Source organism: Alligator mississippiensis, chromosome 3, assembly GCF_030867095.1.
Source record: "Alligator mississippiensis isolate rAllMis1 chromosome 3, rAllMis1, whole genome shotgun sequence".
Lineage (NCBI taxonomy): Eukaryota > Metazoa > Chordata > Crocodylia > Alligatoridae > Alligator > Alligator mississippiensis.
In genome coordinates this window covers 222,443,103-222,465,873 of record NC_081826.1, presented here as the reverse complement: position 1 = coordinate 222,465,873, position 22,771 = coordinate 222,443,103, and the positions used below count along the sequence as shown (strand labels likewise).

Here is a 22,771-nt window from a genome sequence, read left to right as displayed (position 1 = left end):
AATTTGAATGATGTAAAAAAACCCTTATCCTTAACATTTCAGTTAAAAAAAACACCAAACACTGTTGATCTGCATTTACTACATTGCTGAAATAAGTTTGATTTTTTTTTTTTAAAGGAACAGTCTATACAAATTCCTTCCAGTCCTCTGCGAGAACAGAATTCTATACCACTTCTATTTGCTTGTACAGCCAGTGCCAAAACAGTGGTGGCCAATCCATTACTGCACCTCAGTAACCTGACCCATGATATACTACATGCCATAATAGACCTTGATTCACCACCTCATCCAGATGTCCAGAATAACAAAGTAAATATTTTTATTAAAGTAATCTAGCTTTTTCTGTATTTTCCATTTTGCTGATAACTAATAAATAGGTTCTTTGACAGTCTGGAAACTCTTTAATGAGTGTAAGTCTATATAACATTAAACCTCATTGCAGCTCTTAATTCAGCTCTAACTTTTAATTAAGAGTCAGCAATTCTAATGCTGTTTTTCTTTCTAATGCATTTAAAATATACCTCCTGGAAGATGATACTATCAAGATGCTTAGTTCTTGAACTTGGCTGTTTGTGTGCATGTTCTGCTATAAATATAATACACTTAACTACTATCAATACTACAAACAAAAATTTCTAGTTAATACTGTGTATTTGGCAATAGTATTTTTGTTTTTGTATTCAGAAAGACTTAGGTCTCTAAATGCTTAAGCAGCATGTGTATGTTTATACTCTTATGACTGTTATGAGTAGGTATCTATGCCATACTTGCATGAGTTTGGTATACTGCTGTATTTTATTGAATAGAGCTCTATAGTCTATACAGATGTTCATTTTGAAGTGTAATCTTTATTATAAATACTTTGTTTTCCAGATATATGTAATGCATACTTTGGCAGCATCACTCTCTGCTTGCATCTATCAGTGCCTTTGTGGTGGCCACAGCTACAGGTAAAGATCTAAGAAAAGCAGATTTTGGAGTGCTCCTAAACCAATAGCTCGCTGTACCAGCACTATAACATATAGATCGGTGATTCCCAAAGGCAATGCTATGAGAGTGGTGGAAGTGTGTTGTGAAAAAATGGGTGGGATCAGGGCCCTGGCCATGCTGGCCTTATGCGGTGGGATCAGGGTCTGCAGACCAGATCCAGCTTGGGGACTGGCGAGTGAAGTGTGCCACCAATTTTAACCCAGGAGGTGTGCCCCAGGTATCAGAAGTTTGGGGAACACTGATATAGACTCTGTACCTGAAAACTAAGTGTAGAACTGTCGCATTGAGGATTATGTATTGGATCAGGGGTTTCCAAACAGGCATGCGTACCCCCATGCAGGACAACTCTCGGAGGTATGTGGGAGAAATAGTGTAATGGTGGATTTCGTTTTCATTATAATTGGCATTTAAGGGGTTAAAATATAAAACATGCTGGTTGGGGTATGTGGGCAGCTGGTAAATCTGGAAGAGGGGTATATACAATAAAAAAAAAGTTTGGGAACCTCTGTATTAAGTTAATTTAAAACACCATTTCAAAGTTGTTTTATGTAAAATAACACTATTTTTTTCACAGCTCATTACAAGCAAACCAGTTCACTGGAACAGTGTACCAAACACTCTTGCTTACCCAGCGCCATTCATTAAAAGCAGCAAGCTTAGATGAAACCGTAACTCCAAATACACCACCAGCTCAGTGGCCAGGTACCAAAGGTGTCCCCCTCTATCCTCCTCTACCCAGTTCCCATCTATGTACTTTGATCCCTTTTTTCTTTTTGCAGACATCTTACCTACACTTTGAAATACTTACAAATACCATAAAACTATTTCATGTTGCCATACTGCATGTTAGGGCCCCTCTACACAAGCAGGTAAAGGTACGATGGGATCTAATGCATGATCCGTACAATTGCTCCTCCTGCCATTCCAGACATGCATGGCAGGAGGTGTGATTGTGGGATGCAGCATCAGATCCTATCACGACTTATAGCTGGTACAGGGGGAGTCCAGGATCACCATCCTGAACTCACCCTACACCAGGAAGTAGCGAGCACCTGCAACAGAGTCCTACACCTAGCAGGACTCTTGGTCCCGGCAGCACCCCTCAGTTGTCAGGACGCTTGGAGCCCTGACTGTGCATGGTGAATCCCTGTGGCTGGGAGCCCTGTCAGCTGATGGGGCTCCTAGATGCAGGGGGAGACCCTACTATGCATGCAAATTAAAGCTGGATGGAAATCAGCTATAAAGTTAGTGAATGTTTTCCAGCTCTGAGTTTATAGCTGGTTAGACCTTTTTATGGTATGGTAGTTCCTTTGCTCATGTAGCCTGTCTAAATGAATTGTGTAATGTGTGTAACATATTGAGGGGGCCTTTGTCACTGAATGTTATGTGGCTTTCTGTAACAGATTAAGTAATCTGTTGGAAATACTGATATTTGCTATCATGAAGTGAATTCTACTTCTTTTGCATGCCAAAAATCGTGCATGTATAATGTAAATATTTATAACATTGGTAGGTGGGTCTGCAGTTAAGATTGCTTGAAATTGGCCAGTATAAGACCATGTTTTCAGTTGTATGAAGTTTAGCCAAACTTTAATCATTGAAACTGAAATGTACAAGGTGGGATGTCTACCTTGCACTGAATTTTTGATAACTTGTGGGGGTTTTTTTAATAGGTCAGTTATTTCCAAGTATAAGATTTAAGTGCTTTGGTTTCATATGTTAAAAATATTAGCAGTGTAACTGAGAAGTTGTTGTGCCACCATGGTCTGGGGGGGAGGGGGGGGGGGACAGGGACAATAAAGAGCTGTCACATGCCTTTTGCCATGGCTTTTGCCATCGTGAAAATCTGCTCAACTTTGGCTGACATACGAGTCTCTGAAAAATCAATTTATATATTCAATATTTTTTTGTTAGGCAGCTAAATTCTTGGAAGAATCTATTGGCACTCAGCATGATACAGGAAATGAAAGGGTTTTTCCACTATTAAGTGATTTTTCTGGCACACAGAGGTCATCATGGCCCTAGGCACAGATTCCTTCATGCTCTCGTTGTTTCCAGGACAGTAGTATAGAGGATGAAGTTGCCTGACGACAGTGCGGTGTAGTGAGGACCAGATTTGACAGCAGCAGTGTGTGTTCGGGAGTCAGATGGGAGTTGATAGGAGCTTGGGTTGGTGGGCTGGTACCAACACAAGGGGTTGGATAGAAGCAGGGGGTACAGAAAGAGCATCAAAGGACAGGAAATCTATAACCTAGAACAAGGGTTATCAACTCTTGGGTCAGCTGTTGGGGTTAACAACCCTTGCCTTAAGCACCTCTAGAACAAGGGTTGGTAATTGCCTGAGAGCTTTATCTGGCTTGGGACATCAACTGAAGTGGCCTCAGTGGCTAGGTCACTAATGTGTTGGCAGTGAACCAGCAGCAGGGGATGTGGCAGCTTACCTTCAGACTGAATTGCATTATTTTGGCCCATTCTTGCTAAAATTTTGCTGATTCCTGGCCTAGAGTATTCCTCTCTGAGCTTATACCCATGATACCTCTGATAGCTAAAGAGTGGTGAGGAGCTGTGAAATGAAATGCTTCATTTTCCCAAATCTAGAATAAGATTTAGTCACACACAGAATAGTTGGATACTTATCTTGAATGGCAGAGATTTGTGCTTCAGATGTAAAAACCTGAACGTTGCTTGATAAACCAAGCAACAGTAAATAAGCCCTTATGAGATGAATTTGTTCAAAGTTGGCACCCAAAAGTAATGGGTACTTGACTGTTTTATGCTTAATCTTCCCTTGCCTTAGTTCCATAGCTGTAAAATAGGAATAATGCCACTTTACCTCAAAGGCAGGGTGAAATTGAATAAATTCATCTTGGTGCAACAGATACTATAGTGAGAGTCAATGAGGTAGTTATTCATTTTATATTCCAGTGCAGGATTTAATAATGTGCATTTCAGCAAGTTCTTGGACTATACCTAAGTAGAGAGAGAGAAAAACATCTATTTCCTAATCCTTCAAAGAATGAGGCAGAAAGCTTGTCCTACTGGGAGCCTGTGGCAGGAAAAAATAGCATGTGGCCATGTTACTATATATTATGTCATAATGGCTTAACACAAGGGACCCAAATTAAGGCTACATTATTAACCTTATCCCGGCATATCCTAATTTGTGTAGTTGGATTTATGACTTAAGTGTTTTAATGATTTTTTTTTTTGTTCATGCCTGCATAATGGTTGGAGTAATGGCTGATAAGATGTTTAATACATGAAGCTGCAAAAAATGTCTAAAATACCAAACTTAAACCTCATTCGTTTTTAGAGTTTTTATGCAATTTTTGCTATCTTTTTAATGTCAGTATTTTATTGTATAAATGAGTGGACTTTTTTTTCTGGTAACATTATGTATGTATCGTCTAATAAGCAAAATATTTCCTCCTCTTCTTAATTTTAGGAATTACAGCTTTAATACGGCTTTTGAATTCTGCTGGGGAGGAAGCCCAGCCATCACTCACAGTTTTACTCTGTGAAATTCTAACATCAGTCTATCTTAGTCTGTTCATAAATGGCCTAGCAACACATTCCAGTAATGAGTTGTACAGGATTATGGCCCATCCACTCAATGACAAAATGTGGTCTGCTGTCTTTGGAGGTGGAGCTCATATTTCTAGCAGAGGACAGACGCAACTGAGAACAAAAACTGGTTGGTTCACATTTCCTTTGCTTCAAAATCTTTAAAATTTTAAAATTTGACTTGCTTTTGTAAATGTTCTCATTGCATAAAATACCTTGTGTTGGGTAGAATTTAAATATATAATTTTCTCTTAGTCTATTCTCCAGCATTGTATCCTAAACATAACAAAGTAAATTGTTTTAAAATTAACAGATAATTCTACCATGGAATAAGAGTACGGAAGGGAAGTGAACTGTGGTAAATGCACTCTGTGAAATTGTTAATACTGTACTGTAGAAAGATTTTAAGTTAATTTCAGGTACCAGACTTTCAGTAATGTCAGAGTATAGTAAATAGAACATTAAAAGTAATTTAATTTATAGTTTCCTGATAAAAGCCGTGTATTCCTTTACTGTAAATACAGTGTATGTTTTCTCTTTTTGGCAGGTAGGCACTTCCCTATGCCTAGCCCACACCAGGTAGTAGTGTTCTCCATGGAATGCGTGGGATTTTCCAAATCCCTTGCTGCCTTCAGTACTCATAGTCCTACCAAACCTTCAGGCAAGATATTAGATTTAGTATGAGGCCTCTAAATGCAGCTTGCATATGTGTGACCTTGCATATACAGAAATAAAACCCGCACGGAAATCTTCTGTTTGCAACCCATGATTTTGAAATTTAGAAATTCATGAACATATCTGTGATTTGTAAGAGCATTTGAATAAACTTGCTATACTTTTTTAAAGACAAACAAAACATTTTCATTTATATATATAAATTCATATATTTCATTCGAAATGTTTAATTTGAAATGAATTTAATTTAAATTCATTTTTCATTTCATTTGAAATGTTTTACACACAAAAATATAAAATTGCTCAGATCATGGTTTGGAATGATCAGAAGTATTTCAAATATTTGTTTATGAAGGCTGCTTGTTTTGCATCATAAATATATACATTATTATACATGTGGATTTCTAAGTGTTTAGATGAGCTATGAAGCAGTATTTTCTCTTTTTAGTACTCAAAATAATTTTCAGTAATTATAGGGAACCCTTTTAGGATGACAGATACATTAACTGTTTTAAGTTACAGGGATTCCAAGTTGTACTGCAGTGCAAAGTGATTTTTTTCAATATGTTTTTAGTGCAGATGTTTTGTGTTATGATCTACTTAGAACACTTATATTTTATAGATGATAAAGAGCTTTAGGATCTCCTTTAATCTTGTTACAGTAAGTGGTTATATATTACATGAAAACTGATTGTGTATGTAAGACATTACATGGATATTTAACCTAAGCAACTTTTAATTAATTTAGAAGTCTAATTAACCAATTGAAATATATGTATGCTTGACAAATTTGCACTTCTTTTGGGGAGATTGGCTCAGGGTTCTTGGCATGAGGGTTGATGCGTGACCCCAGCTATGATAGTAGCTTCCTCTGTGGCAGGGCTGTCCAAGTTTGAAGTGGCCAGGAGCCAAACGCAGTGTTGGCCACATATTTGCAGGTCACACCAGGGTGAGCCATGGGCCCCCTGGGCTGCACACTCTGGAAGTGCCCCTGTCCCCCACCCCAAGTACTTCTGTACTGCATACACAATGGGTGCCCACCCTCCACTGCACTTCATGCCCACATGGCCTCAGGCTCACTCTGCTCCTTGCACCACACTGTTGCAGATGGAGTGATGTGGGGAGTAGCAGCCAGCTCGCCGCCATTTGGTTAGCACTGCTCTGTGCCATATAACTTTTTTTCCAGTTTCCCTCTTCAGAAAAGTTGGTATAATTGATAAAATATGGATATTATTTGTTAATAGTTGCTATATTGTCAGAAGGCCAAGTTTCTGTGAATTTCTAAGTATTTCAAGAACTTGTTACTGTTACTAATATGAAAGTCTGTTACAGATATTTTTATTAATTTTTTTTGTCTTGTTCTAAGTGAGGAATGAGAAACTGGGTTTATTTCCTCCTATTTTTGTTTCTTTTATATAAAGACGTTCTTAAGGGTGGCAATTACCAGCATTTTCTTCTACTGCTTGATTTTACCTTGGAAATTCAGGCCTAATATATAACTTGCAAATTTCTTGTTGGGGACTTCAGAATTAAATACTGTGGACGTCAGAGATGGAAAGTTAAGTGCTTAAGGAAGGAAGGATCTCATGGTTATAGCGTGCCTTATTTTCATTTCTAATGCTTATGGACATTTTTAAAGAAATGTTACTTGAGCTGTTACTTCAGCTGAGGTAAGAATTCGCATATCCTGAAATTCCTGAGAAGTGCAGCAGTACAGATGCTCCTGAAAATCCAGCAACCCTTGCAAAAAACCTCTCAAGCATTTTGAATAAATAAAAATAGGAAATGGGCCTCATTCCCTTTTTCAAATCAAATGGCTTGTATGCTATTGGAATACTGCATGCTTAATTAAGTATAAGAGAGGAGAAGAGAGCGATAGAATACAGAGTCCTGATGAAACGTGAGATAAATTTCAACGACCATATTTCTGTTGATATTGGCCATCTCTACCCATTTTCTTAACATCCAGTGTCAGACACTGATTGGACAACTTCGTTCTATCAGCAGTTACTTGGTTCACCTTTTCTCCTGGGCTTTTAGGCAGTTGTGAAATGTGATCATAGTTGCCAGTAGGCTTAACTAGAATGTCCATTTTCAGACACTGATTGGACAACTTCGTTCTATCAGCAGTTACTTGGTTCACCTTTTCTCCTGGGCTTTTAGGCAGTTGTGAAATGTGATCATAGTTGCCAGTAGGCTTAACTAGAATGTCCATTTTCTCGTCAGGGTCATCAAGTTTTCACTCAATAGGCATATAAAACCAAATGTTTACATGTAAGATATGCTCATGTAAATGTTGTAATGGTGTAGCTGGTCATGAAAATATTTAATGGTGATATAATATTTGGCTGAATTTTTTTTCTGAAATTACTTTGGTCTTCCAACCATGTCAGTATTTTCCTTCCCACATAGCAAGTAAAAAAACCCCCAAAAACATTTTTCCTATACTCATGCTATAGTAGTAGAAAGATTAATTTAATATAGTTTATTCCTCTTTGTATTTACATTACTTTTCATCAGACCTCCAGAATAGGTCTGGTTTCCTTTTCGTCCAGATTTCACAAAGGCATCCATCTTCCTAGATGTTGTATGTTCTGTGAAATAATGAAAATGCAGTTTTTCTCTTAATCAGGGAAGACTTCCTGTTTGATATTCGTTCAGATGTTTGTCTGATTTTCAGCAGTTCAGTCTGAATGGGGACACTCCCTAAAATTAAAACTTTAGCACCTTCAATGATAACTGTGGCATTATTTGTAGTTCTAGTCAAATTTAGCGGTTCTGGTTGGTGACTTTTTTTTTTTATAAACTTGGTTTCATTCCTTTAGGAAACGATTTTCTTTAAAAATATTCTGTGAACTGGGTTGCTTGAAAGTTTAAATTTAGCGATTACAAAGTTTACAGTTCTCTATAGATTTGCTTCATTCTGGCTCCCTTCCCGGGGAATGGTTTATGATACGTTAACTCTTTCAAGAGGCAAATTTGCCCTGGGCAGCTCCTCTCCTTCACTCCCCTCCCCTACTCCCTGCTCCCCAGGCCTTTCTCCAGGTCCAGGAACAGAGCAGAGGGCTGGGCAGAGTGCAAGGCATTTTGGGAATTGTAGTTCTCTAGTGTGGAAATGGAATTTGCTGCTTCCAGGTGGAAAATTTTTACCCCATTTGCCCCCTTCCCTCCCCCTCCTTTTTTTGTGCTGCCAAAGCCTATGTCCAGAGGATAAAAAAAAAAAAAAAAAAAAAGGCTGAATCCAGTGGCAAAAAATGGGGGCCAGTTTTCTTCTTCCATCAGCAGCCAACTCCACTGATGCTCTACAAAACTAATTTCCAGAATCCTTTGGGCTGGGTTCCTGCTGCTTGAAGCTGGGAAGCAAACAAGCAAGACAAGGCAGCAAGCAGACAGCAGTGAGGTAGGCTGCAGTGTTGGGGATTGTCTCTCTGAAATGAGTTTCAAGAGCTGTATGGAATTAGCAAGAAATTTCCAAACTGAAAAAAGATATGCAACCAGAAATAGCAAAGACTGAGGCCGTTTTTCCTAGCCCCTCAACCTCTTCCCCATTCTAGTGCCCCTCTCCTTAGGTAGTACCCAGGGCACATGCCAGCTCTCCTGCCCCACATTATGTTATGGGGCCTTTCCCTTATAGGTGAAACATTCTACTAAAATGTCATGACTTATGAAGAGCTGCATTACATAGGCTTTTCAGTTGTGTATTCTTATTTTACAGACACTTTGCCATTTTTTTAAATGACAAAATAATTGTGGGAACAAATCTGTGTAGCTGGGCATTTTACAGCCTGGTAGCTACAGATGCAGCTATCAGATTTATAAATTATACTCATTAAAATAAATAAACAAAAGAAATTAGCCTTGGGAATATAAACTCCTTTGTTGCTAACTTTGCATGGAAATTCTTGCTGTGTTTAAAACATTTATTTCCAAAAGCTTCTGGTTTCTCTATAAAATATGGTTTGAAAACTTAACTCTTTTAACTTGATCCTCTGTAACTTGGATATATAGAATAAGTAGTTTCTCCCAAATCATGCCCCGTTGAACAACTTAGAAACCTGCTTTTGTTCTGAACAGTTAGAAATCCATATTAACCCTTCATTTCATTACAGTAACAAATTACAAACAAAAATTTTCTCAGTCAAAGTTATTGTGGGAACATTTCCATCACGTTTGTTCAAGGAGTCATTTTGGATTTCATATTATAGGCAAAAATATTAAGTAAATTGATTATTGCAATGTGTATCCACAAAATAAAGAATGATAATTTTTCTGCTTCAGAAAGTATGATACAGTTGAACAGAATATTACAAATTCTTTTGAAATACTGAAAAACTCAAAATATGCTTGTCTTCTGATTTATTTTAGTGAACATATGAAGAACTTTTAAAGTACAGATCTGTGGTCCCAGATACTTGTCCAACTTTTTTTAGATTAAATAAGAACTACTTGACAACTCAGGGTTCACTTCTGCTTTCAGTTCTCAAAATCTACTTGTCAGGCCTGGAAAATAAGCTTCAAAACCATTCTGGCATTAAAACAAAATCTTTTTTATTATTATTACTGACTTACAAAATTGTTCTAAAAATATTCAGGATACAGTTGAAAGATTTGAGTCAGTAAAAATAAATAAAGGTAGCTTCACTGTTGTGGAAAGAGATAACTTCTAATAACCCATTGTTTTGATTTGAGTGACTCTAGATAATCAGAACAATCCCCAGTTGTGCTGTGTACACATATACAGATACACGCACAATATAACTTATTTTATTTGAACCATAGATCAGGGGGACAATATAGTCGGACCAAATTAAAAATGTGTATTTCATGCTCTCATCGCAATGAAAAACTACAAATTCATCCTGTATCTGACAATGTTATGTTCAACCCCCCCCCCCAAATATTTTAATCTTTAAGCAATTGTAAGAAAAGAAAAGCAAAGGAAATGAAGTGGTAGAATCAAAGAAGATGGTGGTCAGAGTAGTCCTAGGATGTGGGAGATGCAAGTGCATTTTCCTTCTGCATCTTTTGGGAACCTGTATTTCCACTCTCTGTGGGTGCCTGACCACCAATTTTATAAGGAATTCTGGGTTTGGATACTCTTGGAAAAACAAATAGCGCACAGGAGCAAAGACCCATTGATTAAGCAGGTGTCCCATTGATTAAGCATCCTAACTGTCCCAAAATCACTTATGAAATGGTGATTAGAGTATTCTCCAGGAGGTAGAGATGTGAATTCAAATAACCTCAGAGAAAGGAGAGATTCAGACCTTGCTCTCCATCTCCATAGTGCATGCCCCAACTACTGGTTTATTCAATATAAGGGGGATCCCATTTTCTTCCCTATTTTGAGATAATAATGTACATCTAATCCCGATTTTAGTTTTCTGGGGGAAAAAATGCCCTGCTATAGTAATGCACCGTTTTGAGGTGTTCACCCTGTAGTGTCATCCCTTCATAGTAAATGCATGTGTATATGCTAGTAATACTGAAAGAGTCATGGAAAAGTCCTATCTGAACTATCTAATGCTGGTTCACCCAGAGCTTCTACTTGCAGTGAGAATGAACTGTTAAAGATATTACTACCTAAATCCCCTAGAGAGTTTGAGCCACTGGAATCATTAACAGCTTGTATTTTGTTGAGATCTACCATTCTTCCCTTTCTCTTCCACATATTTCTGTTTCCCAACTCCAATATGGTTGGACAAAATAGCAGAGAACAGTCATGGTTGTTTTTGAGGTTACTACCTGGAACTTTTGAGTATAGTTCATGAATGATCTATAGTGTCAGATTATTTGCCCAGGCTGCTAGGTTTGAGACGGGCTGTTTATTGATATGTCATTTGAGCAAGCCAGTTGCCTCTTGTGCAGTATTTGTAAAGGAGATATGTACAATATGGGAGACCATGATGCAACATTCTCACCTTTTCCTCGAGGTGAAATTGAATTTTTAAAAAGGTTAAGCTATCCATGATCTTTTTGTTCACCTTTTTCCTCTCTCTCAAAGATATTTGATTACTTCCTGATCACTAGTTTTAACGTTTTATTGACACTGAAATTTGGAGTTTTGGCAGTCTGATTCTCTTTGCTCTACTTTTGAGTAGGAGGTAGATGGGAAGGAAAGCTGATAGACGTATAGATATATCTATATACACGTGCTATTATAAAAGCCTTAGTCTGTTTGTCCATAACACTTTATTCACACTCTGATTGGTTGTCTGAAACAACCAATCAGAGTGCTCCAAGAGCGTTCCAGACATGAGGTGGTGGTGCAGCAGGGCAGGGTCAGAGTGGGAGAGCAAGACCTGCACTGCTGGCCTCACCCTGCCTCCTCCAACCCTGCTTCCTGCAGGGGACGGAGGGGGCGGGGGCGAGGCCAGTGTCACTGCTTGGCCCTGCTTCCTGCAGGCAGCGGCAGCATGGGGTGCTGGCAAGGCTCCCCCCCCTCCCCCACTCCTGGGAAATGGCACCTGTGGGCGGGGGGTGGCAGTGCTCCATCTCTGCCTGCCCCCCCCCCCCCCCCCCCGCCCCCGGTCATTCCTGATGGGCAGTTAGCTAGTGTGTGTGTGTGGTTTTGTCATTACAAAGCTTATATCAGCATGGTCTGTTGGTTGTTTGCATGGAGTTCTCCAGTAAAGGAAGGAATAACCACCAGACCCTTAATTTCTTCTTCTGTCAGAGAGAGGCAGCTTGCTCTAGTTTCTTCTTTGGCTTCAGTAGCTTTATCTTTAACAATAGTTCATATGGTGGATCTCGATATTGCTTAATATCTGAAGTAGTATGTCATAACGGGCTTCATAAGAATCCAGCAAGAATTCACAAACACCAATAAAAGTTCTATCCAACAAAAGTTTTCTCAAAAAAAAAAAAAGTAATAATAATTGATCCTTGACAATGACTTGGAGGATAGACAACACCTTGTCTGGTTCTGGGCATTCTTCAGTTAAGTCCACCTTTCCTGTGTCTGGAACAGTCTCGGTATCAATCTTCCCCTACACTGGAAAGGAAGAGCCATTTGAGGCTGACACATTTGGTGTAGAGTATTCAGCGTTGCTGTTCTCTGCCTAGTCTTGGTGGCACAGACAGTTTACTCACTGGCAGCTTATGCTCTGTAGTCAGTTATGGTTGTGGGGTTTGACAGTCAAGCGCATGGTCAGTTCCTACCTTTATGGAACTGGGAGATTTAACTCTGTTCTTTGAATCAACTTGGTCAGTTTCCGAGCCCCTGTTCTAAACATAACCAAGGCTTTTTTATCATCGTGATAAAGCCTTTTTCAGTAGATGTGTCCTCTATACATACAAGGTTGGCCCTTTCTCCAAAAGAAATTTTACTTTTATTCCTCTTCTGATGATAATGGTGACGATTCTCCAGATTATTTCCAAGGTCTCCCTTTTATGATCTTTACTTGCTAATCTGAGATCAGGCACAAGAATTTGCAGAAGCAGGAGGATACCAGCAGTGGTGTCTGAAGGTCTCTCTTTTCAGGCATAATGACCACTTGTAATTTGTTCTATATTAAAGGTGAAATTTAGCCAATTTAGTAAATTCAGTCAAAACCATAAATGCTGTCAGTTGAAACCAGTGTTGTTCATTTTTCTAAAACAACTTGCTTGGAGTAGGAACCACAGAAGAGAACATAAAATCTTCAGTGTACATTAATGGTAAAAGTTGAATTGTACTGTAATACACACAGTTTCAGTACCCTAAGGAATTCTACTTAAGTTCCTGGAAGTTGAGGGTTTGTAAAAACTATCATGCTAACTGAAACTTTCAAACCACAGCACTGTAAATGTGTTAAGAAGCTGAATTGGAATCCTCATACCAGTTCATGTTACTCCTTTTTTCTTTCTTATTTTCTTTATTTAATTGCACAAAAAAAATGTTTCTAGGTTATCACCTAAAGAAAGGTATCTGGATTCACAAACAGGCCTTTGAGTGCTTCATATTTTGAGTTTTTCTTTTAAAATGACAGAATTGTTTACCTTGAAATGGTAGGATTGTTGTGGTTTGTTGTGGTTTTTTTTACTGGGGTTACGTTGGCTCTAAAGATTATTTTTCTGGGAGTCTAACATTAAAATATTAAAAATATTTAAATATTAAAGTATTGCAGCTACACAAAGGATTTCACTGAACATGGATACATCTTTTGGTTGTATAATAAAGTCAGTAAATTTGATTTTTAATAATAAACACAGCTGATCTAAAATCCTAAATGACAGTATCTAATTGGAAGACTTTAATTGTGAAATGTAATACAAATTTTAAAGATACACCCGTGCTCTCACTGATACCCAAGAATTATGAAATCATTTTTAGAATGTACAAATATGGTTTGTATTTTGTGTGTCTCAAGTAACCTAGAACTCTAAATAATTCTAGTTTTGGATGCTTTAAAGTGTCAGGTCAGCTACCAAGAGCTAACCTGTAGAATGCTAGAAGAAGATTAAGGAAAATAATTCCATAGATTAGAATTAGTGCAGCAATTGCTTTTTGCAATATGCTTTAAAAGAATCTGCAGATGTATATTTGCGTAGTTCTGTATCATGCAGCGCTTGTTATTTTCTGCCTCTTTTAAGTATTTGAGCAAGTTTTATTTTGAAGCAGAAGCTAAAATTCCATATGACACAATGCATGTGCATGCTCTGTTAGCTAATAAGCTTTAAGCAATAACATGTAAACAACATTATTACTGCTGCATAAATACTTAACATCTTTTAATACAGGTAAGTGAACTCTAAATAGCATCCTAAGGGGTGGGGGTGGGGGGATGGATCTTCATTGTGTTACATTAGAAATGTGCTGGCAGATTAGGTACAGTTTAAAAATTATCTATTTAAGTTTCAACGTTGTGTAGGTTTCCACTTCTAATAGGTGATAAGTTAGTTGAACATGTATCACAGGTATGAAGTAGAAACGCTTTCTTCCTGTGTTTTTATACGACCATAAATGTGTTCTGAAAGGTGCTTCTGGACTGGAACTTACACATCTTGGTTTTAGCCTGAAGATGACTTTTTTTGAAAGTTAGAGTGGGTCTCCTTTGAGCATTCTGAATGTTGTAAGGGATAATTGTCTGCGTTATGCATTCAACAAATGAAATAATTCTAGCCCACAGTTTAGAGAATTGTAGTAAGAGATCAAAGAACTTCATTTTTAAAACTTGCTGTATACAGTGCTACTTTGAGAGGTTAGTATCCTTGATTGGTTTGGGAAACATCTGGTTTCAATTCAGTGGTTGTTACCACATGAAAAACTGCACTAAGTGGGCATGTCTACACATGTCCCTATGGCACCTTTGTTACTGCACCATCATTTAGTACTTCATCTTGGAAGTACTAAATGACAGTACAGTGACAGCCTACACAGCACCGTGCATGCAGCGCGTGGCTATTTTTTAGCTGCTACATTGCCATAGCAACAGGCTATAACAAGGCAGCACATAGCTATGGCGACATAGCTGCAGCATCATGGTTCTTGCTTGTGGACACTGCATCGCCGTAGCACATTGCTGTGGCAACATAGTGTCATGTGTAGATGCACCCACAGTGCCCTAGAGGGTAGGGACAGAAGTTACACACAGACGAATTTAAATGATTAGAAACTGGTTTAAACCTGTAACAGAACAGAAGTTCAGTACTCATAAAATACTTTCCAAATGACCGAAACCAGTTTAAGATATTGTGGTTGGATGTAGTACCACACTTAACTGATTTTAAGTCATATCAGTTTATGGAACTTCTGTCTTGGATCCCTTCCTGGTTCAAGTAAACTTAGTCTCCCAGCATCCCAGGATGCTTTGCAGCCCTGGGCTATGCTGCCTGCTCCAGTGGAGCAGGAACAGTCTCGCCCCTCTGCTCATTAGCCTACTTCCTGCCTGCGTCCGTCAGCCCATAGGGACTAAGGGCAGGGGAACAGACCCCCCAGACCACACTAGCCAGGGTCTACACAGCTCATGGGGTGGAAGGAAAGCCCCTGTGATGGGGGCTTTTCAAATCCTGGCAACCTTCTCCCTTCCACCTTCCCACTTGTCAGCTGCTGATTGCTTCAGCAGCTGCTACAGAGGGTGGGAGAAGGAGTCCTCCAAGTCGGGCACCTGCCCATGCAGCCCAGCATGGGGGCATTGGTGAGCTCTTGCCTTAGGGGACTTCCCTCCACCCCAAGCCAGGGTCCCCCCCAGCCAGGGACACCCCCAAGGAGCTGAGGGGCTTCTGTGAATCTTGGGCAAAACTAGTACAGGGGAGCTGAGAAACTTCCCTCTGCTCCCGGGGCTGTCCCTGAGACTTTCAGCAGCTAAATGCCCCTCAGCTCCCTGGAGCTGTCTGGGGCTGGTGTGGGAAGCCCCAAGGCAGGGGTCGCACGGGCAGGCACACAGCCCAGAGGACTGTTTCTTCCTCCCTGCTGCGGTAGCCACCGAAGCAATCAGCAGCTGGGATGGGGGAGCGGGGAAATGGGACGCTTGGCTGGGCTGACAATGGCCAGCAGGCTGGGGGGTGCACTCTACCAACCCATGCCTTCTGGCCTGGGTCAGTTTAGGCTTTCCCCTGCCTGTCCGAATTGAAAACTGAACATTAGTTGAGTTGGGTATTCGGTCAACCTATGCAGCTTAGAGGAAGCTGCCTAGATTAAATCGATTCAGTCTCACACTTTCTGACTGTCTGTACTTAGCCTGAGTAATACTGTTCATAACTGTGAAAACGTAAGTTTTCTATTTCATCTAGGCTGTCCATTCATATAATAGGGTCTCCACCTCCCTTTTCCCGCCCCCCACTTTGGCTTCACAGATTGTATGGTCAGATCTTTCCCAGCAAGGTCAGAACTCCTCCTCTTCTCTGGAAAAACTCTGGTTATTTCTACTTCCTGGGAATTGTAGCAGGTCATTCTTGGGTCTTCAGCCTCCCCCTTTCTCTTTGCCCTTAAAACGTTAAGGGTGGCATTTTGTTACTTGATTTAGCTGTATAAGTTACCAGACTAGTGTCCTTGGGTATCTGTTCAGCAGAGCCATCCCTAGGGGTGTGCGGGGCTCGGGGCATATCAGCCTGTGCAGGGCCAAAGGGTGGGGCTGGTGACAGCCTGTATGGCACTGTCCGCAGGGCTTGGGGCAGTTGCCCCAATTTGTGCCTGCCTAGGGAGGGCCCTGCTCTTCAGTTTGAGGAGGGAGATGCACATGAGAGAGTCTGTTGTTCTGAGCGAGCAGCTCTGGGTAATGCTGCTGCGACACAGGCATCCTCCTCTCTGCAGCTGCTGCAAGCAGGTCTGCTCAGTGACCTGCCTGCTGGCCCTGTGTAGCTAAGTAGGGTTTGCTTTCCCTCAGAGGCTTCAGTGCCTGAGGAAAGCAGGCTTCTGCAGCACTCTGGCCCTGTAACATACCATCTTTGCTTGCACATACTGCATACACTTTCCCCCGAATATTAGCCTTCTACAGCTGGAATGAATATCTTCAGTGGGGAAGCTGGTTTTTCTGCCCAGAGTAAAAGTTTGGAGGCACTTCAAAGTGGCTGCTGTTGCTTTTCCTTCTCTTCCCTCCAGCAGCCATGTGGATGGAGGGATGGAGTCTAGCAAGGACAGATCTGGGAAAGTCGGACACCTGTTTCATCCATGCTCCAGTCAAGGTTTAAAACAGACTGCCCTGCCACGGTAGCGGCATTTCTGTTCAGGCAGTGCTGAGGGAGTTAACTGATTTCATGACTCATAATCTACCAGCCTCCTTTTAATTGCTCTTCACCCCACAGTAATTAGCAACCCTTTCTTTAATGGTCTTGAGGTTGTATTAATCAAGCTATCCTTTAGCAATTTTGCTGTCCGTTAGCTATTCCTGGTCTTGTTTCGCTTTTTTCAAAGCTCTGTAGACTTCTTTAGCTTACTTCAAAATCTTAGATCTCTACCGATAGAGTCGAGTTTTCAGCTGCATGTAGAGTTCTTCCTGAACAGGAAAGGGAGGATGAATAAATTGAACATAAGGGTGTGTCCCTGCTCTACAAGGTCATAACTTGGAGAATATCCTTTTTATTTTTGATTCTGCCTTCCCAAAAACAAGTTTGCTTTATTCAGTGGTGTGTGATATGTGAGAAAATTATGGTACCCCCAGGGACTGCTGTTGCATCTTCTTTTTGAAGACCAATTCCTGCTTTGGGTATAAGGGAGATCCTGCCTTGAGAAGGGGATTAGGTTCTCTGGTTCCTTCTAGCCCTATTATTCTGTAATTCTGTGACAAGAACTATATTAGGAAGTGCTTTTTCTGCACTTCTACCTTCCAGTCTTGCTGCTGCTTCTGACTCGAGCCTCAGTATTGTTCGTAATTCAGAAAGCAATAATTTTAGAAGCTCATCTGCCATGTACTAGCTCAACAGGCCTGACTTACCCTCTCTGCCTACAAAGAAAGAGGTGGCAAGGTAGGGGGAGGCCAGATTACCTGTTTACTTCTACAAAATGTACTTGCTAGTCAAGGGGTTTTCCTTATCAGTCTGGCTCAACTTCTGCTTCTTAGTGTGTTGCTTGACTTTAGTGACCTCATTTGACATTCTGTGCATCTTGATCTGCTTACTTAGCCTTTTTCTGAAAGGAGCCCTTTAATCCTGCTTCTGCTATCAACATGTTGCTTTAAGCAAGGGGAAATTGCCAGATAGTCCATACTTTTCCTTCACGTTGCTTGCCGTGAATTGGCAGCTATAATCCTTTATGACCAACAGGCTAGTCTGACTATAGCTATTTAAAATTTGCTACATGGGTTTTTTTTAGTTTTGTATAAAATGGCATAGAGTCTCTTTCTCCCCTCCTTCCTGGTTTTTAACTGTAGAAATGTCCAGTTATGTGGCTTTTCTGGATGGTCTCATGGATGCTTTGAGGTTTTGCACATTAATTAGAGAAGAAAGATCTTGAATCTTTATTAAAGACATGGGTCTAAAGAGTCTAGTTTCAAAATGTATGTCTTGAGTTAAATTCAGTCCCTGAAACCCAATAATTCAGTCCTCTTTTTTGCATGCAACTTAAGATTTTTATATCAGCTCAGGTTCCCAAATGAATTCTCCATAACCATGGACTATTCTTTTACTCTGTGGTCTCATGGCTAACATCTGAGGTATGTGGATTTTTCTTCATACGTATAAAAATCTGTATTTGAATGCCATTCACTTGATGACTTCCAAATGATTTGTATTGTTACTGTGGTGATATATTCTTCTCTTAATTCAGAACTAAGTCATTGTTTCTCAGAATTCCATGCTGTCTTAGGCCTTTTGCCAAGTAAACTTAAAGGTCCACAAAACCTTTTATAGGGTTCCTTTGACTTCAACTAAAACATGGATAAATAGTCTTTCAGAAAACATAGACTATTATAATTCTTCAGCATCTCAAAGGGAGGCCCCTCATTTCTCAAAAAATGTGAGCGTTTTAGGTAATCCTGTAAGCATCTGCAGCCTGTAACAAAATGTTTTGAAAACCCCTGTGTGCTGCCATAGCACAGAGTAATAGTTTTCTGACCCTATTTCAGTAGCTCATCTTTATTCATCAAACATTGAAGCACATGCTCAAAAGTAAGCTTGGTACTGTAGTGGTTTGCTGATCTGAAGCTTTTTATGTGCTCTTTGGAGAGAAGCGTGTGTTTAATGCAGCCTAGGTTTTAACTTTTTGACTTGGTATCAACTGTAGATATTCTAGAGAGGAGGGACTATAGTTCTAACCTGAATTGTGTCTGGGCTCTGTCATCAGGAGACAGGAAAACACGGTAGCAGTGACAGGCCTGGCTAATCAAAGAAAAATACCTTAAGATTTAAAAGAAATGCTGAAACTTGGTTTGTTCTGTAAATGGCATGCAGTTCTGTCTCCTGTCTCTTTCACACACTCTCCCTTCTCTCTCTCTCTCACCTCTTTTTGCATACTCACCTCTTTTGTCTCTCTCTTCTCTGTTTCTCTCCCTTCTCTGTCTCACATTTTTAAAAAACAAGCCTAGATCAAAGAGAAATAATTCAACCGTTTCACAGTTAAACTATTAACAATAAAGATAGTTAATACTATGTTCGTGGGGCCACCTGAGTTAACACATTTGTCTATAAATGTGTAGGCATAGCACATCTGGAAGTCAGTTTAGGGACCTTTAGTAACAGGCATCAGATTGTCAACTGGTACCTGTTTAGGTTAAGATTTATTAATGAGATTGATGGATGATAATAGCTTTGGAGGTTGCTAGTCATGCTACAAAGGACATAATGAGTGCTACCATTATATTTAATGCAGTGCTAAGGTTCCATCAGAAAAATTCCAAGATGTGCGCATTCAAGGTGACTCATGCAAGTTTGATATGTGATCACAAAATAGTTTGCATTCATTTTGACATAGTTTCAGAAGTTATATTCAGGCTACACAGCACTTGAGCCACAAATGGTCAAATGGTTCTTCAACTTAACCCCTACAGACTATCCTTCCTACAGCCATGAGTGGTAACGCATGTTGCACTCATCTCTAGAAATCAAGGTTCAAGTACTATACATTTTTCCCCCTTTGAACTGGAGTGTGGTTGCCACAGATCATTTGGAGAAATACTTATTGTATTGGTTCTTGATTCATGGCTCTGGAGGCTGTCAGGACTGAGGATCCCTGAGCTAGATGATCATTGTTTAAAAGGGCACACCATCTCCACAAAAATAGCAATTTCCTTCTTGACATGCTGGATACTTAAGTTTGTAGACTAGTGGCTCCCTATTGTTTAACCACTGTCCTGTTTTATGAAGTAATCTGCATTAGCTTTGGATATTGTTTTAGAATTAGTACAGTAAAATAAAAAGAGATACCAACTTTTTTGCATCTTAAGGAAGTGGTAAAATCAAATCCTGAAAACGCATATCTGTGAGGCTTCTATCATGAATATTCACCCTAGTTTTTAATGATTTTGTATTTTTTAGTTTCTTCCCCTGTAGATGATGGTGAAAAACAACAGAAACGTTTTAGACTTTCCTCAAAATTGTCTCCAAAAGAGTGTCCCCAGTCTCCGTCATCACCAACGGTGGAACAGGGATCTCCACATTACAGGGAAAAGTTTATTCCTCCCGAACTTAGTATCTGGGACTATTTCATAGCAAAGGTAATTTTTACTGTTGTAAAATATAAACTGTGCTCTTTCTAAGACAAGTAATAATTTAAGCAGAAACTAGGTTATATAGAGTATAACATCATAAATCTGGCATGCTCAGGATTGAGCACCTTCCAGAAATGTGAAGATTCTGGATTTTTTAAACCAGAGTGGCGGCTGGTCATGGCTTGTGGGGGGTGGGAGCAGCAGCCGGGCCCGAAGCACCGGTGGCGCAGGGTGTTGGATGGTGGCTGGATGGTGGCAGCAGCTGCTGTGTACAAGCTTCCCCTTCCACTGCCCTGGGACCAGCTGCCGCTACTCCTCAATGTAGTATATTTTTTTTAAGTGCTGGATTTTCGAGAATTCCAGTTTTTTGATATCCAGATTTATAAGGTTATACTGTGTTTCCATTTCTACTTTTAAAGCAGGGGATAAAAATCATCTATTTTTCTTACTCAGATACCCAAAATATTCTTAAAATAATGCTCACTAAATTTTTGCAAGGGTAAAAAGGGTAGTCATGGAATTGATTTAATCTCAAATACCATTTTACTGGATATGAATGATGATGTTCTGAAACGTTGCTCATTCAGATTGCAGCTGCACATGGAGGATAAAACGACACAATGTTAAAAATGTACCTTCTGTTTGAAATGAATAATTAAGCCAAAAACATTTGTGTACTGACTAGAAATCAAACTAAATTTTATAAAGTACAGTTCCTCAATTTAATTTAAAAAAGAATAGGAAGGTAAGAGATATTAGGTCCACTTATTAAAGCAGCTGGTGAGAAATTGTCTTTCAGATTCTAGCCAGCAACTAAACTTGAACTTGTAGATAGGAGAGGCCTAATTTTTCTTCCTAGATGAAGAACTTAAATTTCCATTAATAATTGTTACTGAAGAGAATATCCCTGATAGACAGCATAATTTGGGATTGGAATCAAGAAGTTCTAAGTTCTCCTGGTCTAGGATGATTTCCTGAATGGACTCATGCTAGTCTCTCTCCTCTCTCTCTCTAAAGGGAAAAGAGAGATTCAGTTATTAACTCATTATACCTCTGAAATAATTCTGCTGTTTACACAATTACTCTAAAGATCAGACCCTTCATTTTCAAAAAAGGAAAAAACTTCCTTCCCAGACTCTCTTGGTTTTCAGCTTTGGCTACTGTATCGTGCGGATCACTTCATACACAGTGGTTTTCCCTCTCAAGCCATTTAAAATAGCAGAAATCAGCCCCTTATTCTATCAGTCTGCGTGTAATCCACTCTCTGAATATCTCAACTGATATCTATTCTTCAATACATAAGCTGTGTCTACATAGCAAACTTGCCATACCTGGCAGCAATGCCCTTGAACACTTTCTACTGCACAGCATGGACTGCCCCCTCAACTAAAGCAGCCAGGCTGTGTCCATACCTCTTTATAGGTTGGCTAATAAGCATGGCGTTTACCTAATCGATACTATCACTACTTATTTGCTTTCCTGTCTTGTTAAATTGCCCTTCTATCCTCCTCTGTGATGTCTGCGCTCTTTTATGAAGTCTTCCTCAACGGTTTCCTTTATATAATTTATGAAAGGAATATCCATAATGGAATAGGAGTAAAGTAGGGGCGGGCAGTTATTTCACCTGGAGGGCCACTTAACAATTCTTGATGAGCTGCCGAGGGCCACAAGGGTAGCCCCAACCCTTGCCCCACCCCCTGGTTGCCATCTTGAACCCAGAAATCCTACCCCCTCCCCTTGCTCCCGGAAGTATTCCTTTTAGCTAGGGGATATGCCATCTTGGAACAAGAAAAAAGACTAATTATATTCTAAAAATCAAACATACGTTAATTTGATTTCAAAAAACAATTTTGTCCTGATCTGTATGCGTTTGTGTAGTGTACATAGAGATGATTGCATAATAGCTTAAAATGAAGTCTTATTTTTGTATATTGGTGGGGAGTATGGCTGGATGGGTACAGGGTTTATGGCGGCTGTACTGATTCCAAAATGATTATTTTAATAAAGAATATATTTCAAACTGTTGTAATGACTGATTTGATATGATATGACAAGATTGTGTTTAATTTTATGATGTCACTATATTTGTGTTTTAAACGAGCAAAATGCTTTTTGACAGAAATAGTTTTTCTGATTACATTCTTTCATATATATATATTTTAGCCTTTTCTTCCATCCTCACAAAGTCGAGTAGAATATGATTCAGAGGAGAGCCAAGGAAGTGATGATGATGAGGAGGAGGATGAGGAAGATGTTTTTGCATCAGACTCACAACTTCAGGAGCATTCTAATTCAAATTCATACAGGTATAAAAGGCTTAATTTTAATATTTTTTTTCTGATGCTATTGACAGCGAGTACATTTCTAGGTACTTTATGGATGAGAAAATATGGGAGTTACTCAAGAAATCTGTTTCTTAGGAATGTTTATAGAATGCCTAGTTTTAAATAAACAACAAGCATAATATTTTGATGGTTTCT

The 22,771-nt window shown here is 39.5% G+C and overlaps 1 protein-coding gene across 2 annotated transcripts in view; it reads left to right on the top strand.

The window, feature by feature from the left end:
* DMXL1 (Dmx like 1) overlaps positions 1–22,771 on the top strand; it is a 140,774-nt gene that overhangs the window by 81,597 nt on the left and 36,406 nt on the right. For both annotated transcript variants that reach the window (XM_059724916.1, XM_019478071.2), the window contains exons 25-30: positions 118–309; positions 874–950; positions 1,565–1,692; positions 4,436–4,684; positions 20,119–20,297; positions 22,455–22,597. In XM_059724916.1, the coding sequence (XP_059580899.1) occupies positions 118–309; positions 874–950; positions 1,565–1,692; positions 4,436–4,684; positions 20,119–20,297; positions 22,455–22,597 (968 nt within the window). The remainder of the gene's footprint in view (positions 1–117; positions 310–873; positions 951–1,564; positions 1,693–4,435; positions 4,685–20,118; positions 20,298–22,454; positions 22,598–22,771) is intronic.